At 38.5% G+C, this 15,235-nt stretch overlaps 2 protein-coding genes across 3 annotated transcripts; one reads left to right on the forward strand and one right to left on the reverse strand.

Moving 5' to 3' along the window:
• Window positions 1-13: 13 nt before the first annotated feature.
• cd63 (CD63 molecule) lies at window positions 14-8,833 on the forward strand. The gene is made up of 8 exons (XM_069659986.1): window positions 14-153; window positions 875-960; window positions 5,721-5,909; window positions 6,054-6,128; window positions 6,215-6,310; window positions 6,533-6,676; window positions 8,228-8,311; window positions 8,437-8,833. The coding sequence occupies exons 2-8, from the start codon at window positions 895-897 to the stop codon at window positions 8,500-8,502; spliced, it is 720 nt and encodes a 239-aa protein (XP_069516087.1). The 5' UTR covers window positions 14-153; window positions 875-894; the 3' UTR covers window positions 8,503-8,833.
• Window positions 8,834-8,876: 43 nt separating this feature from the next.
• letmd1 (LETM1 domain containing 1) lies at window positions 8,877-14,359 on the reverse strand. 2 transcript variants are annotated; one of them, XM_069659985.1, is made up of 9 exons: window positions 14,244-14,359; window positions 13,721-13,875; window positions 13,019-13,131; window positions 12,477-12,559; window positions 12,045-12,231; window positions 10,905-11,006; window positions 10,634-10,786; window positions 10,460-10,556; window positions 8,877-10,285 (listed from the first exon to the last, which is right to left on the reverse strand). In XM_069659985.1, the coding sequence occupies exons 1-9, from the start codon at window positions 14,357-14,359 to the stop codon at window positions 10,209-10,211; spliced, it is 1,083 nt and encodes a 360-aa protein (XP_069516086.1). In that variant the 3' UTR covers window positions 8,877-10,208. The 2 variants fall into 2 exon arrangements, with proteins under 2 accessions (XP_069516086.1, XP_069516085.1); XM_069659984.1 differs by having other exon boundaries at window positions 12,968-13,131.
• Window positions 14,360-15,235: the final 876 nt, after the last annotated feature.

The following is a 15,235-nucleotide window of genomic DNA, read 5'->3' on the forward strand; positions in this document are numbered from 1 at the left end:
ATGTGACCTAAAAGAAAGAAAGAAAGAGGTGGGGAACGGCTGGTCACAGGAGCTGAGGTAGGAGGGACTATAAACGGTACAAGTTAGCCTAAACATTCAACACATCGTCGTCTTCGTCGCTCATCGCAGGATTAAAGAGACTTCTTCTAAAAGGTAGACCTCAAACCACGGTTGAAACAGCGTCTTTTTTTGTTTGTTTGGCTAACCGTTGTCCTTCAACGTTTTTGGAACGTTGGCGGTTTACGCCTTATTTCTTCAAAAAAAAGTTTCCATACGAGGATTTTTCTCAACATTGGAGAATCAAACGTTTCTGCAACTGCTGCTTGGCTGTTTTTGTTTATCCAAGACTAATTTAATTTTCAAAGTCTTCACAAATTCAATTAGAGAAAACCTGCTCTGGGTTGATGTAATTTGGCCAGTGACAATGCTGGTATTGTTGCCACCAGTGATTAGCAGGGCTGGACGGGCTCTGTCTGTTCCTCAATACGATGTTTTTGGTACCTTCAGGGCCTGAAAATGTGCCGTAAAGGCTTATACAGACACTAACACTTAAACCTTCTTTGTTCTTGAGCTGTCAACAAAACATTTTTCCGTTTATTGCATTGTGAATATGTGCCACCGCCTGGGCTGTAATTATATTCAGTAAAACAATGGGAACATGTGTGGACCTACTCATTTATTTATAGACAAAATGTGGAGTTACAGCTGGTGTGTATGAGGCATAAGGCTCTTAACCACAGGTTCCTTCTAAAAATGACTCAGATTCTCCATGGTGTTATTGGAGGATAAATTACATCTGATGTAATGCTCATGTAACTCTTTCTTTTAAAAAATGAAATGAAATATAACATTTTGTATGTTTCTTTTGTTCCAGAAAACTAATCATCAGCAGCCATGGCCGTAGAAGGGGGCATGAAATGTGTGAAGTTCCTGCTTTTCTTTTTCAACTTCGTTTTCTGGGTGAGTAGCTGTTTAAACACATTTTAAAATCTTATTTTCCATTGTATATAAACTTTATTTTACCAGGAATGTTCCCACTGAGTTACAACATTTCTTTTACAAGAGAGTTCTGGCTAAGACAGTGGCATAAAAAGGTGTCACATTAAAGAACAAAAAACAGACTATAACAAGCAGAAACTAAACCAAACAATTGATTAAAAACGTTAAGCAACAAGACATATGCAATAACTGGTCAAACAATCCTTAATCCAGTTTTATAATCTTCAATTCTTCCAACATAATCTAGTTTAATGTGACACTGTATCTCATACCAGGAAGAGGAAGCAAAAACAATAACAGCACTTTTAACAAAGACAGAGGGTAGCAGCCACTGAAAGTTGTAGAAGTCAGTGTTTAATATCAAAAGGCAGCAGAGTGAATGCAGATGGTTTTTTATCACAATGTCACTGAGAATTCAAGGCAGCTTGTTTTGATAAAAGAAAATGAAAGCAAGTTGAGCAAACAGGAAATAAGGTCAGGTTATGTTGTCTTATTCTTAATTGAGATATGTGATAAGATCAGCTGACTTTTTATCCAGCTAGACTGGCTTTGTGACTTTTTTCTGCCAGTCTCATGACTTTGAGCATGAACTCCAGTTTCTGAGGTCAGCATGTAGCATATAAATCATCTGTAAAATCAGCTGATGAGCAATTACACACCCACACATCCCGACATGACATCCTCCCTTCATATACTTTTTAACGCTTGGAGACTGGTTCACTTGTTTGGGCAATGTTAGATTCACAAACGCATTGGGGGAAAACACAAGGACATGCATCTCACATATCTTGGTTTCACCTGAACATTTCCTGGTTGTCACAGTTTCTTCATTGTGTGTGTAAGAGCTGTCCAACGAGACGTGGCGACGGCGTAATGTGAATCTTATGACCAGATTTCAAAGTCTGACATGTCACTCATCCAGATCGTAAAATATTCCCCTTTTTTTCCCGCCGACTCATTCACCGACACAATGGCATTTTAAGCTTCAAACATTGTTGTCCACACAGGAAACTCTGTAGTACAGAGTAAAGACCTGATAATGGTCTCAACCAGTAAAAGAGGAAGTTGAGAATGACAAGGATCTATTAGCTCTCTATCAAGAGTTACGTTTTTAGGACGATAACTAATTATTACTTTCATTATTGCTGCTAACATTTTACTTTGACCCATATATTTAGCCTTTATAAGTATTATACTGTAATTTAATACATTATAATTCAGTTGGAGGCATATGCAAGTCATGATTAATGTATTTTCATATGTAGAGCTAATGTAAACAGATCACGAATAACACATTTGAATAACATCGAATATGTTTTTTTATAGGAGTTGACATGTACTATACTTTAATAACAAGTCTAACACCTACTTCCTATATCTGCTCTCGACTTCTTTATAGTGTGTTAAAAAGCCTGTTTGTGTTCTGCGTAAATGCTAAATTGGATACATTTAAGCTACCTTTTACCTTTTTACCCTGATGTTTTTCAGTTAATCTGCGGAGCAGCAACTTTTAATTGATTAGTTGTAAACTATTCAATTAATTGACAAGTTTTTTGAGTAATATTTGAAGTTAAACAAAGTCAGAGTTTGATGACGCCATCTTTTTAGGGCCTGTGTCCCACTAATATTGATATATCATTGCAGCACCTTCGACCTCAATTTCAGAGCACTTACTGTTGCTAGGTTACGAAAGTTGTGTCGTGGTACTTCCGCTTCCCTTGGTTGGGACCTTTAAGTCAGTTTTAACTGCTCTGTATGCTTCATATTTGCTTTTATTCAATTTTACAACCCCCCCCCCCCCAAAAAACAATGGAAAGGAGTCGTGTCCTGGCATTAGCAGCAGCTCTACACCTGGAAATTGTACTCTCAAAAGAACGAAAGGATTAGCTTCTCCTCCTCTGGCATTGTTGTTAATTGATTAATGATAAAAAATAATCGAAAGATTAATCGACAGTCGAGTCCAAAGATATGAATTTTTTCACAATAGAACAAAATGAGTATCAGTTATGAGTATCAATAGTTAAAAAAATAAAAAGTTTCAGTTCTGCGCATGTTCATCAAGAAATGTAGGCCAACCGAGGTCAACCAACGTAAAAATATATAAAAGCCAACTTAACAACACTTTTATTTTTATCACTCTCTTTTATTGTAAGCGATACTTGAATTGATGTTACTGTCATCGCTCTGTTTGCTTGCTCTGTTCACTCCTTCATGTTTTCCTAAGTCAATCATTAGCCACCTATTTGACTCATGCTCAAATATTTACACTGGCGGTGCCAACGAGGAGAGGTCTTCAGCTACAGCGAGGGCTTAACATGGACAAAAAAGAAAAAGAAATGGGCTGAGGGTGGCTCATCTGACATTAAGGCTACTGACAGACATGTGGCTGTAAATTTGAGGTTTTTCTTCTGACTTTAGCACGTCTGTGAATTTGGCTTGAAATGTCTTAATGAAAACCATGAAGAGCAGTAAGACCAGTTTTTGAGTGCTGTTGTTCCCTTTGGCCTTCTGTTCATTTGTTTACAACAACTCGACTGTACGGCTTTGAAATTGATGGACTGTTATAGAGAATTTGCCTTCAGTAGAAGGAGACGAAGAGTTACAACCGACTTGTCACTGAATCATACATGATAACCCTGAGGTATATATGTCTCCACACTGCTACTTCCTGTTTGTGGGTTTGTTTTTGCCTGGTGTCACATAGAACATAGTAAGAAGAAGTTTACGTATCATCTCTTATTCTCTCTCTTATTGTCTATTTTAAAGTTACACCAAAATCTATTTATTATTAAGCAGCTGATAATATTATTAAGCAACAATCTTAATGCTCAGTTTGTCATTTTAAGGCATTTAAGGTAAAAAAACAAAACAAAACAAAAACTCTGGTTCCAGTTCCTAAAATGTAAATATTTGCTGGTTTGTAAAAAAAAAAGTTGGGTTTAGGACTGTTAGTCAAGCAAACAAGAAGTCAAATTGGGCTGTGGGAAATAATATGATTGGTATATTTATACTTCAGACATTTTATAGACTAAACAATCACTTGAGAATAATAATTGCATTAAAATGGTGAACTCGACGTTACTTCAAGCTCTTTTTAACGGTACGTTTTTGTCATTGCAACATTATAGGGAAGTCACAATGACAAGTCCAAAAACAAGTCTGAGTCACTGCGTTTTCCACATTGATATATTTTAATGTTAACGCTAATATTGGCCTTGCGGTCAGTCTTTCCACCCCTTATTCTTCTTTCTATGATCACCTGATCAATGACGTCCTCATTCAAACACCCTCAGAGATGTATCATTATATAGTGGCCGTTTGAGATACAATTTTAAGGTACTGCTGAAAAATACATGTTACAGGATGTGCACTTGATGATTATTTATGTAGACTTCTTCCAGCTAAGATAAGGACAGTATTTCTACTGTATTCATTACAGTAAAAAAAAAAACTATATAGGCAGCCATATGTGTAATAGTTTAATTTTCCCCTCGATAATCTGCGTCAGTATTTGTCTCTCCTCTCCTCTTGCTAAAGGACCGTCAAAGTAAAGCCTATGCAGCTCCCTGTAATGTTTGCTTTGGAGCTTGTTGATCCCAGCAGATCATGGTCAAACAGTTCACCCACACAGAATGTTTGCAAAAGATCTATAATGAAATACTCTGAACGCCCCACCCGAAACAATGACACATGAACATCTCAGTTCATCATCTGATGATTTTACCTCTACACACAGGAACTGAACTCTGTTGCAACTTCCCTTTGTCTGTTTAGCTCTCGTGCTTACTCATTTGGTCTGTGGAGGTGTGAAGTTTGACGTTTTAGGCAAGTGAAGTGTTGATATTTTATCATGACTAAATATTTAATGTCGAAGTTTAAAAACTCCTTAAAGAATTGACATTCGACATTTATGTTCTTTTATTTTCCCACCTTTGCTAGCAGCATGGCTCACAGGACGACAGTGTCGGCCTTCTGTTTCAGACAGTTTTCCATGATATTTAGTACATTCATGGTCACCAGAGGATGAATCCTTACAGCTTTGGTCTTCCCCTGACTTTTCATTTGAGTCCAAATATCAGTTTTCAATTTATCTTCATTTCCCTCAGCCTACTCTTGTGCTAATAAAAATATTATTCTGCTAACAAACAAAGCTCAGATGTTAACATAATACAACCTAAGTCTGTTTAACAACATGTTAGCATCATCAGTGTGAGCATGTCTGCATGCTTTTAGCTTATTGCAGCCTCACAGGAGCTTGTATGTTTATAAATGAAGGATTTTGTTGTTTTATTTTATTTGCACATACGACAATGCTAATACGTTTGTTAAGCATATTACAGAATATTTATAAATCTTAACTTGTATTATTGTTTTTAACTGTTACATAACCTTTAACCTCCTTTCACTGTGCCACATCACCAACACAAATTTATATTGTGTATAAAGAAATTCAGAGTCTTACACATAATTCATAATTCAAACCCCATTAATACAGCTAAATGGCTGCTGAAGTCAGATCATTACAGTATTTAGTATTTAAATATAAAAGTATTTAAAAATGGAAACCAAATAATAAAAGACAATGAAATAAAAAGTTACAGTTTCAATGCAGGCTCAAACCGAATGCTCATGCTTGTGTTACATAACAGAAATTATCCCACAATAACACCCTTAACCACCCCCCACCCCCCCCCCCCCTCTCTCTCTCTCTCGCCCTGCAGTTATGTGGCCTTGCGTTGATTGTCGTGGGAATCCTTGTCCAAATGGCTTTGCACAAAACCCTCATGATCAAAGATGCGTCAGCCTCAGGAGCTCCCATTGTCGTCATCGCTGTCGGAGTGGTGATTTTCTTCATCGCCTTCTTCGGCTGCTGTGGCGCCTGGAAAGAAAACTACTGCATGGTCACCATGGTAAATAATATAGTGTGGTGTCTTTTAAACCATCCAACAACAAAAAGGCCGCATTAACTTTGTTGTGAGGAATCAAAGGTACAGAGTTCAAAATGCGTTGTGGATTATTAATTATGTCACGATAATGTCTTTGATTTCCCACAGTTTGCCGTCCTTCTGTCTCTGGTCATCATTGTTCAGATTGCAGCAGCCATCGCTGGCTACGTCTACAGAAAGAAAGTAAGTGTTGAACTTCACTGTTTTGTGCGTTATTTAGGACCCTGCAGAAGGTTTAACTTGGCCTCCATGTTGTGTCTCCCTTCCAGATCTCAGCGGTCGTCCAGGATAGTCTCGTTGACATGATTTCCAAATACAACAGCACAGAACAATTCAAAAAAACTGTGGATAAGCTGCAGGAGGATGTGAGTTCAGCATAAAGTCTCCTACTCTCTGTTTACTTTACTCTGACAACACCCTCATATAACACTGCTGCATCCTGTTGGTCTGTGCTGCATGACCTAACAATGTTTTTCTTTTGCACCATCTGTTGACACAAGTTCTATTCCTTTGAATGTACATGGTCATCTGACTACTGTATAGCTGGCACGTCTGTAATAAATGTTTTTCCTTTGACTTGTTTTCAGTTGAAATGCTGTGGCGTGAACAGCTCCTCTGACTGGAAAGGCTTCAAAGCTGATGGAAAGTCTGTGCCTGACTCATGCTGTGTCAATGTCACTGAAAAGTGTGGACTCGGGACCATGACAGACAAAGCCAAAGTGCACCAGGAGGTAAACTGTTGAGAACATGAGATTAACATAAAATTACAATACAAAGACTTGGCTGGTCCCATGGTTGCTTAAGGCAACAGCAAGTGTGATTCGATGCAACAGCAAGCTCTCATTGAGCAGCTGCTTTGTCAGAAATGCAACAGAACACACAGTCCAGGTTCATACAGTGAAATTGTTCGATAAATCTTCTAGTTTAACCCTGTCTTTAACAGCAGCACAGCAATTATAGCAAACAATGTTAAACGCAATGTAAACTACAAGATGAGCTGAAACGCCTGACTAAGTTGGTGACTTGTTTCTTTAAAGGTCAAACATAGACCAAAGTAAAGAGACATGGTTGAGAAAAGAAATCGGTGCTACGTGAAAAGTAACTTTTAGACAGAAAGTTCAAATAGATGGGATTGTGTATGAGTCTTTACACAGGTGCATGTCCAATCCAGTCCATATTAATTTATAAAATTAAAGACAACAAAAGTTGACCAAAGTGCTGTACAATCAAGCATAAAAACCATAAAACAAATATTAACAAAAAATGTAACTGTCCTCCCTGGTATTACTGACCACAAACATTTGGCAAACAACACAACTGCTGGTACAGGCTCTCATAATATCATGCAATGATTACTGCAACATCCTACTGGCAGGCCTTCCTGCATGCACAGACTTCTGCAGATGATCCAGAACTCAGCAGCGTGACTGCTCATCAATCAACCCAAAATCATCAAATTCAAAACCCTGTTGCTTGATTTCAAAACAGCAACAAAAACAGCTCCTGTCTACCTGAACGCCCTCATCCAGGTCTACACTCCTTACCGCCCACCAGGCTCTGCCAGTGAAAGGCGCCTGGTACTCCCTTCACAAGAGGGCCCTATGTTTACTTCTCCTCAGTAGTCCCCCGGTGGTGGAATGAGTTACCAAACTCCATTCATTCTGCAGAGTCCCTTTCACCAACACCTCTGCACTTAATGATATATAAGCTATTAATGATGATGACATTGAGGATGTCGATTAGGATATGATGATGATGATGACTATATTGACCTTTGTTTAAAAAAACAAAACAAAAAAAACCGCCCTGTGCACTGCCTGTCGGCACCAGTGTCCCATCACACTTGAAGCTGTTTGTTGGCTCTTACTGACTTTGTTCCCTCCTGTCTTGATCGTTGCTTGTGTTGTATTAACTCTCAGATGTACGTCGCTTTGGACAAAAGCATCTGATAAATGAAATTGTAACATTGTAGACAAAAGGAATGGATCAGTTCTCGTATGCCAAAGCGTCAAATCAAACCTATTTGTGCACAAAATGAAAGGTTACCATTTCAATACATATCTGTTTTTTAATTAGGTAATAATAAAACCAAAACATGTTTAAGGGAAAGCAATTGATTTTGTGATAATTATTATTTTCCATACAAATAAGGCATTGGGGCTACTGAGACTTCAAAGAGGAAGTAAAGCAACTGTGAACAGAACACAATAAGTTCATGTTTTACTGTCGGTGACTTGTGAATCTCCAGATAGTATGTAACTTATGTTTCTTTCCTTTTGCAGGGTTGTCATGATGCTGTGGAGGCTTTCCTGCAGAAGAACATCCAGTGGGTGATAGTTGCTGCTCTGGTTATTGCTTTCTTGCAGGTACGTAACATACATTTTATAACATAATTAGACATTACTTTATGTTTTTAGTTTTGTCTGTCAAATGTATCCAAAATATTTTATAAATGTCCTCTCCCTCGTGTGTGTGATTGTTTTCCTTTTAGATAATGGGCATCGTGTTCGCCTGCTTGTTGATGAGAGGCATCCGCAGCGGCTACGAAGTCATGTGATCAAGCTTCTCACCTGAGGAGGAGTTGAAGCAATGTTTATAGGGAGCTTCATTTTAAGACCTTTTATATGCATCTTTTCAGATATAATGCACAGAACAATATATTTTCCCTTGAATTGATTTTGGAATATATTTTCATAGGTTTGAATCTCCCCGCTTTGATACTGTATGTGCTTTGGACTTCTAAATTATAGGGAACATCGTTCTAGTTTATCGTCAGTGTACGTTCTTGTTGGTTGTGAGGTTTTATAACATCTTTTATTTCGCTTGACAACTGTTTTGGCGCTGATGTCTTGCTGAGTTTCTGTTTTTATTAAAGACACTTTAAATTACGTTGCATTTGCTTTAAGGGTAAATAAAACGAGGCAATGGATGCACCATCAAAGGTATTTATATCAGACACAGTTCCATTACAATATTAATAATATTGGCACAGCAACAAAACTTTCAAAACCTGTTGAGAAAATATTAACATACTTGAAAACAAATCATAAGCAGAAGAGAAGTCATATTTCAGTTGCGTTGTGCCATCCATGGGAAAGGCACAAAGCAAATGCTATTTCCTATTTTCACCTTACAACATCAGCAGCGGTGGTGTGCAGTTCCTCTTCCCCTTAACCCAGAATTATGCAATAAGCTTAACAGAAATTCTGAGCTGGAGTGTGTACTCTGACCAGAACAAGTTTGTGTAATTTTAAGCCTTTGAAGAAAGAAAAAAAAATCAAGTAAACGTTAAATTAAAGTGCCATCACAACTCTGTTCAGACAGCGTGTAAATACTGAGCTAAACCATTTTAATGTACAATAATAAGTCCAGCTTTTTACCACACAAACAAGCTTGAATGTCTTCGCAATTTAGCAATAATTGGGCTTTTATTTTCTCTATATCTCTATTAAGGATCAAACATTTTCTTCTTTTAGAAGGTGCTTTTGTGTAATCTACTTTTTTACATACAGGACTAAAACTATTTCCTTCCCTGCCACAAAATGTCTTTGCCATGACCTGCATTATTCGTTGTAAAGAGCAGAGAAATGTATGAAGATACAGTTTGTGTTTGATACAAGCGTGTAAGAATTATTAACACGCCCAAATAAAAGCTATTTTATCTGTATTTTATCAATGGAATGTGTCCGAACAGTTTTACAATTCTACAGAGCATGAAGTGCCGCTGAACTTCTGCTACACAAAATCCTCTTTGTTTCCCTGCTTTGCGTCCTAGCTGCGTAATGATGTGTTAGCGTAAACAAATGACAAGTCTGTGCTTTACAGACAAGCTTGAGATAAAGAGACCTGCAATCATGATATTACCTCAACCTCACCGCTTTATACAATTCAGTGCATCATGATAAATCTAAGTCCCATGTGAGTGCCTGAATAAGAACTCCTTAACCTTCAAAATTACACCTCTCATTTGTTTATAAGTTTAAATCTCATACCACACATGAAGACAATAGATTCACCTTATTTTTGATAATGAAATCCAGATAAATTAATGTGTAGTTTGGGGTATGTTCAAAGCTTACACTGAAAGCTAAATTTTTACTGCAAGTTTAAGCTTAGTCAGTTTTTCCTTCCAAAATCCGGCCAAACAGTTTCAACATGTGTTTTCTTTGGCAATGAGGAGATGCTGACAACTCCAAGGAAGTGGTGCTGCCCAGTGCACAAAAGGACAACATAACACAGAATCAGACCGCTGCAGGCTTCCTGTCAGTGGCGGCTGGAACCATTCGGGTAGTTGGCAGAGAGAAATACAATGCTGTGCAAAAGCAGAGACACCTCAGACTCTGCAAAAAAGACAAAATCAGGCAGAGAAGCAGCATTAGGTAAAAGGAATAGTTTAAAGTAAAATAGTTCAAAAACTTAAACCATTTCTTTAAATATATGACAAAACAAACATGTCACAGGATAGGGATGAAGTCATAACATTACAAAAATACTGCACATCCAAAATAAGATACCTTTCAATGAGGTGGACACCTGAAGCCACTGGGATAACCACTCTCGGCACTGGTTAGCATCGAGTCTACTGGAATTGAGCCCTCTCACAAAACAAGCCTGGAAAGGAAATCATTGATTTATTACGCCGCTTACTGAAGAATGCGCAGCATACCAAGTCTTGCTGAGTGACTGACCTGTTTGAGCTCGGCCTCACTCAGCTGATGAGGACCCAGTCTGCTGAGGGCCCGGTCCAGCTGGAGCAGCTCCAGGGCGTGGCTGTTCAGCCGTCGGCCTATCAGGAAGCCCGGTAGGCGTGGCGTCAGGAAGAGCAGAGGGCTGACGTGTCTCTGAGTTGGCAATGAAGACAGACGCAAGTGATATTCTAGTGGTGTTCATGTGCACCGAAAGTCTCTTGTATTACATGTTGACTGAATAGGTTCAAAGAGTTTAGGGTCTTTAACTGACCATCTGATGTGTGCTCATCCTCTTTATACCCAGAGGGGGTCGAGAAAACAGGCTCCGAACAGCAAGGATTTCTGACACTTTTGGGGTTGCTCCATTTTGCACCTGAAAACATACAGAAAGTTCATATACCTATATGTACTTTCATCTCCAAATGTGTGCAAGTATAACTGAGTTAAACAGTAATGATTTAAAGGACCAATATGTAACATTGACAGCTAGTGTCTAAAAAGGGTACTGCAGTCAAAATTCAAAATATTGGAAAGCGTTGTCCCCCCCCGCCCCCTCCTCTCCAGAGTCGAATGTTAGCCTTTCCTGCTTCAGTGTTCCGACCATGGTCGGAAAGTACAGGGGAGACTTATCGGTCTGCCCCAAGGGCCGAAGCTGCTGCAAGCTTCGGGGCTAACTCCTGTCCCTTTACACACGCAGCAGCGAGCAGGAAGCAGGACACGGGAGCGCAGATTCAGTCTTGAGAAGTGTGTGGCTTTATTACACACACAGCCTTATTTTCTTTTATCGTTAACATTCTCTGCTGATCCGCTTCCATCCCTGTTCACTCTCGTAACTCATGCGCACACACCCGCTTGCTCCACCACCCACACCCACACTCAGCTATTCCCAAACAGAGCTACACTTCTAGTACAGCACGAAGCTCACGCAGGTTGTCAGGTTGAGGACACTGAAGCTATTCGAGTGCAAGACGTGCGCTTTGACAACGAAAGCAACGGGTCCCGTGCGCCAATTTCTTTCATATCTGACAATCCGGGGTGACGAAATGGGCAGTGGGCGGGATCGCACAGGCCAAAACACACACAGACGTTCTGCACCGGAAAGGAAATTTCAGGAGAAGAATATTCTGGCTGCAGCACTGTTGTCGGAGAAGCAAGTGTTTCAACTTAGCATGTTTACTTAATCTCTGATGACATATCATGGCCATTTTATGATAAATTCCAGTAAATATATTACATATTGTTCCTTTAAGTAATGTATAACTCAGATGGCAAACAGGAAGTCACTGCAGCATCATATGAAATCTGATGCTACAAATTGTCACATGTGAACAGAGAAGAAACAATCTATCCTGCATCTGTATAAACATCTTCAGCATTTTTGTCACTAACACTTTCTAGTGCATTCACTTACTTTAGCACACAGGTCTTTAAGGCGACTCTGCAGCTGAGCGTCTTTGATCTTGTGGCTCGTACTCTCGAGTCCTCTGAGTACAGGCCAGTGGTGCTGGGCCCTGAGGGAATGATACAATCCTCGAAACTCCACCTGCTGGCCGGGAGTCCAGAAATACGGAATCAGGAGCTGGCGGGGGAAAAAGTACCTGGCAGTGAACAGGAAGGGAAGGTAGCAGAGAGAGGAGAGAAACATGGAGTGATGGGAAAATATGGATCAACAGGTAAAAGTTGAGGAAGTAAGGTCCAACACAATGCAGCACAAAATGTGTTATATTCTGGATGGACATAAAAGAACATATTAACTATAAATGATTTTAAAATGTTTTGCTGAATATAATTAAAATGGTGACGATTCAGATGAAAATGAGACGGCTATTTCAAAGTAACTTACATCAAGACAAAAACCAGGTAGTTGGCAAAGGGAGGGATGGATATCACCACCAGCGGAACGGCCTTGATCATGTCTCTGCGAAACTAAGAAACAAAAGTAGATTTAGTAAAGCTACATCAGACAACAAACTTCAACAGATCTGAATGTATGCTCTGCTTAGAAGTATTTTCAAGATCCAAACACCATTGTGAAATGTATTAATGTAGTATGATCGCCACAAACAAACAAGACACGTTTTAAACTGCTTATTTTTTACGGCCAATTTTACTATGGAAATGTATAAGTTTTTATTCTCCAATTAAATGCTACTTTCCATTTTTGAATTGCCTTTCTACAACTTCCCTAATGTCACACATGCGGTTCTACTTTTGTCTTATTTCCCCTTTTCTTATTATAGCCTGATTACGCCAAGTACTGAAATATAAAAAGAGAGTCATCAAATTTTCCATCTTGCACTTTAATTCTGAGTGAATAAGGAAAACATCCTGTACCGATTCTCTGTGTGTATATGCGTAGTGAACGTTTTCAGTCAGGAGACGCACCTGTCGGAGCATCTCCATCTCCCTGTAGGGTAAATCCTTGTGCTGTACTCCAGAGTGCATCTTTGCTTTTATCCTCAACACAGCTTTTGCATCTTGAAACAGTAGCTTGAATCCTGGAGTGATTTGAAAACAAAAAAAATATGTTTAAGGTAATAAATATGTGGAAGGAAATAGACTTTGTTCTTGACTTAAATAAACATTGTAAGAGCTTTGTAAGAGCTATGTTTGTGGTTCGAGTGACAAACAAACAAGGGGAGATGAATGTGTTAAATGCTGTTAGAATGGTGAAAATTAATTGAGCCAATATGGAGTTATACATTTCTCAAATTAAGAAAACTGCCTTCCCACATATTTGAGGGTGTAAATTTCAAGAAGTATAACATCAAAGTGCTATAAATTGGAAATTGGTGACAATGTAATTAACCACAGAATATAAACAATCAAAAAATCCTTTAGAGAGGTCTTCTTAATGTGTCGTAAAAAGATGACATTGATGTGGGGAACATTCGCTCACCTTTCGATAGAGTATGGAAAAAGATAGTAATTTCATTTTTCAAACTTAAGAAAGAACAAACAAACAAAAGAAATAAACAAGAATAATACCTAACAAACAACAACAAACATTTATTAAAAGAATCTACAGTATATAACATTTGAAATACACTACGGAAGACCTCAGAGGTGAGTTTGAAGTGGGCTTACCTTCCACAAAAGTGTGGTAGAGCTGGAAAAAGCGGGGAAATCGCCTTTTTAGAAAAGCTTCATATTTGCTATTTGCCCTCTGGAACTTGGAGGCAACATATCGACCAACACCTCGTCTCACTTTGGATGATGAATAGTGTCTACACAGGGGTAAGCTGCCAAACAGAAAAAGAGGTAAACATGAACAAGTTAACTAGCCCTGAAGGAGCGTCTATCAGGAATTTAAATGAATTAAAAACCCCGGAAATAATTTCTACACCTACATGCCCAGGTGCCTAGAATTATTATTAATGACACAATTAACATGGTATTTGATACTGGGGATGCAATTATGTTCAGAATTTACATATGAAGTCCATACATCCCTTCACACCATGGTACTTCAGTTTGTGTCTGCTATCAAACATAATAAACGGTTACGCATATCAAGATATGCAGCTAGCATAGCAGGGGTTCAATGGGATACGAGAAAAACAAAGTGACAAATCGTGTGTGAAGGAGTCAAAACTAGCCTTAGACATACCTGGACTGACAGGACACATACGGAGAGTAGATAGTATTATTTATTATGTTTGTCCTGAGACCACAGAGTCGGATCAAAGACAAATGACTACACAGGCTCGAACAGGACAGCGCCATGTTTGACACGGAGAAAGGAAGGGCAGTTACCGTAATGACACTCATATGCGTCAAAGTAAAAAGAGCCATTCACTTACCGTAATATCTGTTGTATACGTTACCCATAAACTACAAATGCTGTTTGAAGTAGACTGAAACGAAAGGTGTCACAATACGAGTAATAACTTTGCCCTGTCATTGTCAATGAATGGTTAATAAAAGGCGATATCTTAGAAATGTATTTCATATACATTTTTACATTAACAATTGAATGTAAAAAACTGTTTGTGGCTTTGGACAAACTCTGTACATTAATTCAAGTACTCTACTGAAGTACAAAAGTTTGGTAGTTCTACTTGAGTTTCCCTAATAGAAACAGTCCATTTTCAGTAGAATTTAGTAGCTAAAGTATGGGCACACAGGCAGATAAATATCATATTTGTGTGTTGATCAAATACAGGCGGTACTCGTATTTTATTTTAAGCTTTTCTGAGGAACCTTCAGTCGATTTTGGCGCCCCCTGTGGACAAAACTGCACCTCCTATCACTTTGCTTATTTTTTCAATGCTATCGATTTTGTCCTCCTGTGCATGCTCAAGTGGTGGTTTTTAACAAAAAAATTTCCATCCTACTTTCTTTTAACAGACAGATGTATTACTCACTTTAAATTTTAGCCCTGGAAAATGTAAAATTAAGGCGGCGCAGTTAAACACTTTATCTAAAACCTACCCCCGCCATCGGTTTCAGACATTAAAAACAACTATATAGAAATAATCAATCTTGTCATTGATGGTCTGGTTTGCTTTTGTAGGTCATGTGAATTCAAGTCTTTTGTGTTTACAGAATAACTTCACAATGTGGTACTGCAACATTTACTTGAAAAATTAAGATACTTCT

The sequence above is a fragment of the Semicossyphus pulcher genome, unplaced genomic scaffold, assembly GCF_022749685.1.
Source record: "Semicossyphus pulcher isolate SPU_LCO1_2020_fin unplaced genomic scaffold, fSemPul1.0.p SCAF_13, whole genome shotgun sequence".
Lineage (NCBI taxonomy): Eukaryota > Metazoa > Chordata > Actinopteri > Labriformes > Labridae > Semicossyphus > Semicossyphus pulcher.

What these genes read in the sequence shown, in the direction of transcription:
- letmd1 (XM_069659984.1), bottom strand. Translation starts at nt 14,359, where the DNA reads ATGGCGCTGTCCTGTTCGAGCCTGTGTAGTCATTTGTCTTTGATCCGA. An exon ending in CATATACACACAGAGAATCG is followed by an intron (nt 12,560 to 12,967) that starts GTACAGGATGTT and finishes TTTGTTTCTTAG; the next exon opens with TTTCGCAGAGACATGATCAA. An exon ending in TACCTGGTTTTTGTCTTGAT is followed by an intron (nt 12,232 to 12,476) that starts GTAAGTTACTTT and finishes GTTCACTGCCAG; the next exon opens with GTACTTTTTCCCCCGCCAGC.
- cd63 (XM_069659986.1), top strand. Translation starts at nt 895, where the DNA reads ATGGCCGTAGAAGGGGGCATGAAATGTGTGAAGTTCCTGCTTTTCTTT. An exon ending in GCTACGTCTACAGAAAGAAA is followed by an intron (nt 6,129 to 6,214) that starts GTAAGTGTTGAA and finishes TCTCCCTTCCAG; the next exon opens with ATCTCAGCGGTCGTCCAGGA. An exon ending in TGGATAAGCTGCAGGAGGAT is followed by an intron (nt 6,311 to 6,532) that starts GTGAGTTCAGCA and finishes ACTTGTTTTCAG; the next exon opens with TTGAAATGCTGTGGCGTGAA.